The sequence below is a fragment of the Phalacrocorax aristotelis genome, chromosome 1, assembly GCF_949628215.1.
Source record: "Phalacrocorax aristotelis chromosome 1, bGulAri2.1, whole genome shotgun sequence".
Classification (NCBI taxonomy): domain Eukaryota; kingdom Metazoa; phylum Chordata; class Aves; order Suliformes; family Phalacrocoracidae; genus Phalacrocorax; species Phalacrocorax aristotelis.
Genome location: NC_134276.1, coordinates 87,921,171 through 87,929,634, shown reverse-complemented (window position 1 = coordinate 87,929,634; position 8,464 = coordinate 87,921,171). Strand labels below are relative to the sequence as shown.

Below are 8,464 nucleotides of genomic sequence, written 5' to 3'. Positions count from 1 at the left end.
ACAAAATGAAGGGATCTGTCCCACTGGAAAACAGCCATGAGAGAGGATCCCTGGTAAATGCATCTCTGACCTGAGAGATAAAATTAGAAAACTCGAAGCTGACTGTTGCGAAATCGGCTTTGCATAGTCCAGTAATTTAGAGTTTAGATAAGTGCTTGAGTTGTTGTCCTGACTTTTCTGAGGACAACGACCGTATCGGTACTACCTTTAATGGGGCCAGGATGTTACCCCTGAACTTAGTGCTATTGACCAAAAACAGCCAACATCAAGTCATGTCACTGCTCATAGGAGCACAGGAACTAATTCAGTACAGCACTCAATTTGCTAAGGAAATTCCCCATTACTAGGCAAAGAGTATCACTTTGCTCAAGATGCATACCTGCTTGTTTGGGGAAAGTCTCTATGAAAATACTGACATCTAAACAGTTTATGTGAACAGTATGTCCAGGAAAAAAAAATTTAGTAGTGGCAATTCAAATGACAAACTGTAATCCACGGAGTTCAGGAGCTGGCTTGAAGGAAGCAAAAGTGCTTTCCCTCTTAAGAAGATTTTTACTTTTTCAGGGAAAAAGTGAAAAAAGAAAGTCCTGGTCCCAAAACATAATATTTTGTTTCTAAGAAGTGGCAACTGTGCCTTGAGTTCAGGAGTCTCAGCTTCCTTCTCTCTGGAAGGTAGCTTGAAGGCCAGTTTCCTTCCATAAATTATATTTCCATGATGTCTCTCTTCTTTATAAAGAAACATAGGAAACTAACCCCATTTGCAAAATCTTAGCTTCTATTGAACCTTCCTTTACCTTGACTGTTGGAAAATATTTGACCAATCCTTGTAAAAAAAGTTTCTCTTACTAACATTTCTATACTGATAAAATAAAATTTAAGCAAATAGAAGAATTAATATATTTTTGTATATATATATAAAGTATATACATAGAGACACATATATAGATTTACAGTAATTAAATTGGTCTAAAGAAACTCTCTCTTCATTTGCAACAATTTGACCGTGTAAAAATGAATTAATGCACAAGGTATAAATAAATACCCATTAAATAGATATCTTTCTGTTGGGGAAGAAAGAGCTGTTTTGTTCCCCCTGCCTTAGTAATAGTTATGTGTTAAAGTTTTTCTGCTGCAATAAAATGTTTTTTTAATTAATATTATTAGAAATCAAATTAAAAACTCAACTGGCCTGTGTGTATACTATATTTAAAAGTTCTTTATTCCTGAATTTCTCTTTTTATCCAGACAAGTTAAATGCTGTTGATACTCTGTTTTTCAGTCACAAAGTCTTCTTTCCTTAAAGTCACATCACCCTGCCCTGCCCAGAACGTGAGGACAAGCATACACACTACTTACATTCCTCTCTAAGACCCAGACACTAAGAAATCCCTAAATTAAAACTGGTATAGTATTTCAGGCTTAAAAATAAATGTAGGTGAGGCTACCTTCAGCACAAGGTAAAAATCACCCCTTGGGGAAAAAAACTGCCCACACTGTAAACTGGAATAAGTGCCATAACATTTCTGAGTATCATGGTGCTGGGAATTCCCTCTGCAAGCCTCTGATTTTCACCATACATTGATTTTTACCATAAGCTGTTCTAAAATTAGAAGAGGCCAGGATCTGACAAGTATCCTTTCTGTTTAGTCCTAGCACATGGAAGCCATGAGGTCCTTTCTCAGCTTGGAATTGTTCTAAAACCTGAGGCACTAACCTGGCATATTAAACTGAATTTTTATAAAGTCTTGTATCTTTACACCATGCAACATCATTTATAGCGTGCTGGGCAGTGACAGTTTAAGTTATGAAAATGCTGTATCACACAGCAGATCAGAGCTGGCTTCATAGCAGGTCTCATGAATTTCTTCATCCAGAAAGAATGAATTTTGTGTGGGAACATTCTGTATAGCACCCCTGCAGAGCAATAGATTAAAACTGGATTTTAACTTTTACCTCTTGATCAGTTATAAATCAGGAATTAGAATTTGTAATGGCAGTTACCCATCAACAGCAATGCAACTCCAGATGAACAGTAGTAGCTTTATGAATAAAAAGAGTTCCTTTTTTAAATTATTACTAAAGAAGACCTATCAGCTTCTCTTATTTCAAAAGTTTTTATGCTCTGGATAGAGAGTGATTAGTTCCACACAGGTTATCAGCATGGATAAGGAAGATGCATTTGAAGTAACACCTCTCCAGATTGCAGAATGTTATTCTGAAACTCTAGCAGTGGGCTTGAGCTCAGGTGCAGCAGCTGACCTTGCAGACCTTGACAGAAGACCTGGAAGGGACGTCTACCACAGCCGGCAGGATTCCGCCCCTCGGTTCATCGTCGTATTTGTTGGGCAATTGAAAGCTTTACGGAACTCTTCAAAGTTGCTCATGGCACCGATAACTCTGCAAAGAGAAAAGTGATTGATGCGCAGATTGTCTTTTGTTAAACACTACAGGCCTGCAAGTGTTTCAGTGTGTTCACTTCAGGTTGAATTTTCAGGCTTCCCACGTCATTTTTCCACAAATAAAACCAAAAAGTTCAGGAGAAGCATTCTGTTTTAAAATTTATGTGAAGACAATCTTGTTTCATTTCGTGCTTTGAGAAGCATCTTACTTTGCTAGAAACTCAACCAAAATGAATTGCATTTTGTGGATACTATGGCATTTAGAACAAATTTCTAAGCCGACCCTTGGCAGCAAAGGTGGACCAGTGATAGTCTTTCATGGTGGAGTTCTTCTTCCAGCAGCTGCCAAACTGCTGCAGCCCAGCAGGCAGGCGCATAAAGCCACGTGTTTGGGCTGGAAGTGACTTGATTTGGCTCGTGCCAGCCAGATTCTTGTAAAAACACCCTCTGCCCACCCACATACGCACATGCTGGCTCCTGGGACTTCACAGCCTGAAGCTGGGCAGGTGCATGTGTGTGTGAGGCAGAGCCTCTCTCACTGGCCAGCTCAGCTTTACACCCATGAGCATTTCAACAACTCTGATAGTTTGGAAATACATTTTCTGAGGCTTCTGCCCTGACCAGCTCCCAAGCTCTCTTGCTTCCACCACAGATGGTGCGATACTGAAAGAACAGCACATCCCTGCCTCACACAAGCTAGACAATGTGTCTGCCTCACAGACTGGCACCTTCAGGCAGGCGTAGGGGAAGAGCTCGCTCTTTGTATGCAGTCATCCTTGGCTCCTGCTTTCATTTCAGTATTATTTCATGCTGTCAGAAATTATTATTTTACCATTGCCAGACTGGGATTGTGTTGTTTGCTGATTTTCCCTACGATTTTAAGCATCTTGGAATTTACTAACTGAAATTTGCAATGGTATTAAAGAGCATCCCGAGTTAAAAGCAGAGGGGTATCTACTGAGATATTAACTGTATGCCTTTCCACCCTCTTTGTTATGCAGTGGGAAGGCATTTTTCTCCATTGCAGAAAATCAGCTTCTCAGCATAGCTCAGCATGGTAGAAAACATTCTTATTACATTGATTAGACTTTCTGTGGGTAAGAAAATTTGCAGTCAGCTGGTGCAAAAATGACTAAAGGTCAGTTTTGTAGGGAGAATTACAAAATGATGTTAGGCTTCAAATAAGATATACAGCTTTACTGTAAAAACATCACAAATACATATTCAAGGACTGGAACAACAACAGCTGCTCATGCAGAACTGCTGCGGAAGTTGGTGGAGTTCTGCTTGCCATACCAGGGATTTCACTCTGCAACCCACACTCAAAAATAGTGAAGACACAGGCTAATACTGAAAATCTGCCAACTGAAAATAAATAAAACCATAATCTTGCCAGTAAAAGATCTTAATGTGTCTATGCACATGACTTTTCTACCCATGGTTTGATATTGCTACACATTAACTGTGGAATCAGAGTAGGCTGTCTGGATTTAACCCCACTGAACTACAGTACAGACCCCTTTCCCCGGACAGGTCACTCTGGGCTCCCTTGGCAGTCAATAAAAAGATTAGAAACATGTACTTGCAGAGTCTAAGTAATTCAAATTTAACGCTTACAGAAGGATTACGTATATATACACACACACATATATACACACACGCACTTTCAAAACACCTATTCTTTTCTGCCTGTGAAGAGAACCTGGGGTGACTAGCTCAGATGCATACACCTATGCTCAGGATAGGTATTGCTTATTTCTAATATCTTTATGCTTAATTTTTATAATTATTTAGAAAAGGACTGTTTGGGCTTTTTGCATAGAAATAGCTCTCAATGCTGAAACTAGCTGTACTGCTGTTAAATTCATAATGGTCTTCAACATAAATGAAGCAAAGTTAGGGGAAAGAGATAATATAATTTGTTAGTCCAGCTGATGTGATTTGCAAGAAGAGACAAGTACCACAGTTTCTCTTCAGGTCTGAAACAGAAGCCTGTTTTGAGTATCTCACATAAAGACTAATAAAATATTTTATCTGTATTTTCTAGACCCCGAATTCAACTAATCTTCTCTGGAAGTTTCTATCTTAGCCGGATTCCTTCATGAGTTTTCCTCATGAATACTCCGTCCCCAGGCTTCCCAGTATATTTTGTGATTTGCACTATCTCATGGGAATGTAGCTATGTAATGATTCAGAATATCTAGGTATACATATAGGTAAATAAGTCTGAGGACTTTAAAAAGTAAGGGATGGTTATTTTACCAAAATCTTAACAAGGGTAGGAATTTAAAAAAAAAAAATTAGCTCTGTAGGCTGAAGATCAGCCTGATACTCCTGTCCTTATTGTCATGATGTATTTTCAATTGTTAAAAGCATGCAGATTTGCATACTGCACCAGTTTTACCCTAGCTAGCTGGTGTAACAGGTTTAAATGCAGAATATAGAAGTCTACCAAGACCAAGCATGTACATCTGCAATGCTAACTTATATTAAATTTGTATAATAATTTTCCCAGTTCCATTATTTCTTAACCCATTCTGGTTATAAGTAGCCCAAGGTGTGTTATGCATACCATGTTTATATCTTCAGCTTTGGCGTGGCTGTGTCGAGGGAACATGTCAGAGTACCTATGAAGCAACCACACATCTCCCCTGTGAAGGCAGTGTTGCTATTTTTACTTTACCAAGAGAGAACTGAGGCAAAGGGTGCTCATATCACCTAAGTTTAGCCATGGAGAAGGTGGGATCCCAACTCCCTCTTTAGTCAACAGAAAGTGGTAGGAATCTCCAGAAGACAACTAATCCCAAGTATTGGAGACACCTACATTATGAATCAGCTTGTAGAGTTAACATCCTTCCCCCAAATACAGAGGTAATGTAGCTCTTGACTGAGGACAAACACACCATTCTTATTTAAGTAAATACAAATTACATGAATCCCAACAAAAAAAACTTGCTTTTGGTCACACAAACTGTGGAGAAGCAGAGAAATAAACTCTGGCTTCCTAATTTTTATGAAGTCTTGAAACTTTCCTCCTTTTCCAGCCTCTCCTTCTCGAGGTACAGGCATCTCTGTGGCTAGGAGAGCCTGTGGGATGACTTTCGAGAGACAGCACAGACTTGCTGTTACGGCTGTTCTACCACAGTTCCTTCAAGCAAAGTGTCTCTGGAAGGGCAACTAAGAGTTCAGTCTTGAACTGAACTTACAGGGCATGTTTTGCTTTGCATTATCAATATAATTCAAGGTACTCACTTTAAAGCTTTTAAATTTACTCAGGCAGATTCAATCAAGGACCCTCCTAATATTCATTGTTCTCTAAAGTAGAATTGCATTGAAAAAAAGCGATAGATTAGGCATTTTTGGTACTTAGGCCATGATTATAGAACATCACAGGGATCAGAGTGTATTCTGGTTCAACCGCTTTTGAAAGTAGATGCAAACCCCTCATTTTTACAGAAGAGCATTTGTATTTTAATAGTGAAAGATAAACTAATAAAAACAGTTCAATTTCAATCTAGGCCAAGAGTAGAGTCCAATTTTGTGTTTGCTCTTAAACCCCTCTTAACATGCTAAATTTCTGCACTTGTGTGCTGCAGTGATTGATTCTGTATGTATGCTGAGTAAATACATTATTTGCATTACCTGAACTCAGGAGGGCTGTGAGCTCCAACATGTATTTGCTCTCTTGCAGATTCTGGTCTAAAGGAGTTGCATCTTACCTAATAAAAGATAAAAAGCAGAAATAGGCACATTATCTGGGATGACTTTGGAAGTAAAGTAGAATGCAATGTCACTGTTCTTAAGATGCCTGTTACTTACAGAATGCACAAAATGGAAAGACACCACAAACTCCTACTTTGTTTCACCTTTGATAACTTGCAGTTTTCTGTTGGTATGTTCTTTTGGTTTTCAGATCCCTTAATGGATCCAGTCTCCACCCACTCATTCCCATCATCTAATCACTGCTACTTTACTTGTTCTTTTTTTGAGGTTCTCTGAAATTGTAGCTTGCTTTTCAGCTTGTGATGAAGAATCTCATGCCTTAATAGTTACCAAGCATACTTCTTGGTCTCCAAGCTATATAATGTATATAAAAGGTACACATAATGGTGCTTATCATCCCTAGAATTGCAGCTATATTACTTGACACATTTGTCCCATGTTGGAATGTCAGTTTCTTTTGAAATTAGACATTTTCCAAGTTGCATCAGTGGTCTGTAATTCACTATTCCTAATTGCAACTGAGCACAAAACAGGCTAGAGGGAATTCTGCATAACTAAATAATCCCCCTTATGCTGTATCCACTGCATGAAAAATCTTATTTAAGCAGCTCCTACCTTACCTAAGCACCTGTGTGAAATGTTTCCTATCAACAAAATCCTTTAAGCCAGTATTGTGGTTTTACCCTGGCCAGCGACTATACACCACCCGGCCGTTCACTCACTCCCCGCCCTGTGGGATGGGAGAGAGAATTGGAAGGGTAAAAGTGAGAAAATCCATGGGTTGAGATAAAGACAGTTTAATAGGGAAAGCAAAAGCTGCGCACGCAAGCAAAGCAAAACAAGGCATTCATTCACTCCTTCCCATGGGTAGGCAATTGTTCAGCCATCTCCAGGAAAGCAGGGCTCCATTACGTGCAACCGTTACTTGGGAAGACAAACACCGTCACTTCAAACATCCCCCCCTTCCTTCTCCTTCCCCCAGCTTTATATGCTGAGCATGACGCCATATGGTATGGAATATCCCTTTGGTCTGCTGGGGTCAGCTGTCCCAGCCGTGTCCCCTCCCAGCTCCTTGTGCACCCCCAGCCTGCTCGCTGGTGGGGTGGGGCGAGAAGCAGAAAAGGCCTTGGCTCTGTGTAAGCTCTGCTCAGCAGTAATGAAGACATCCCCGTGTTATCAACACTGTTTCAGCACACAAACAAAACACAGCCCCATACTAGCTACTGTGAAGAAAACTAACTCTATCCCAGCCAAAGCCAGCTCAGCCAGGCTACCCATAGGATATGTGAACTTTTGGCTGGCTGAAGACAGCCCTTGCAGTTTGAATGAGTCTGTTGAGTGTCTTAAACTCTGTGGAAACAAGCTGAGCTCAAGGGTACCTGGCATAAACTGCTCTTACTGTGCATGTTCCTCCCCTCAGAGGGTCCACTGGATGAGCAATCCCTGCAGTGGTCCTGTAAGGCCCCCAGATCTTCCCTATGGCTTCAAAGTTTTCCTGGAGAAAAACTGACACAGTGTGAAACTCTACTCAGCATAAATGACTGAAGTGGAGTCTTTTCATTGGTCAACACTGTCAAACTTAAGTGGCCATTCACCCATACACTGCTACACTGACTCTCGGCAGAGAGATTATTTTCAGCCAGGGTTAGTTGCATTGGTTGCATTGGGTTCTGTTTCTTCAGTTTAGATTATTCATTCCTTCAACTGGTGGGAAAAGTTTTATCGCCCAACTTCTACTCTTCATACAGAGTGTTTGTCCCAACTCTCTCAACCAAATAATTTCTGATTCTCTCCCTTGTTCTACATGTTTTTATAAAAAACTCACATCTCTTATCAAAGTTTTAATACAGCTTATTTAGTGTACAGCAAAAAAAGATGGGAAAAAATAAACTAAGATTTTCTTCACTGCTGCTTAATTTCCTTGAACAACCTGCTCCGTGATGAATGGTGATGGCACATTTGCCACAGGAGTCTGTGGTGGAAGCAGTCAGAAACTGCTGCATATGGCAAGCATCAGAAAACTGGGAGGCTAAAATGGAAAGAGGTTAAGGAGTCAATAATGTGCAAGAAGAGCCTTGCAGCAGAGGTAAGCAGCAAGAGGAAAGCAAGCTGCCATGACAACACTGTGCAAAACAGAATAATTTCAACAGTTCTGAAACCATGGCTAGATAGATGATGACAAAGAAAGAGAAAAGAAATAATAGTCCTGGGAAGAGAAGTCTCTGCCTCCACCCATAAAAGTCTGGGTTTGGCTGGCGTAGACCGTTGAAATGAAGCAGTCTTGTCTCTGAACTGTACATTGTGCAGGTTAATAGAAGGGGACTCGAAACACATTTGTAATA

General features: G+C 40.1%; 1 protein-coding gene across 1 annotated transcript in view; it reads right to left on the bottom strand.

Annotated features, from left to right (window-relative positions):
* Positions 1 to 1,199: 1,199 nt before the first annotated feature.
* PHEX (phosphate regulating endopeptidase X-linked) overlaps positions 1,200 to 8,464 on the bottom strand; it is a 111,892-nt gene continuing 104,627 nt past the window's right edge. Inside the window, exons 21-22 of the mRNA XM_075096995.1 lie at positions 6,042 to 6,118; positions 1,200 to 2,397 (exon numbers count right to left, since the gene is read on the bottom strand). Of these exons, the coding sequence (XP_074953096.1) occupies positions 2,295 to 2,397; positions 6,042 to 6,118 (180 nt within the window). The 3' untranslated portion in view covers positions 1,200 to 2,294. The remainder of the gene's footprint in view (positions 2,398 to 6,041; positions 6,119 to 8,464) is intronic.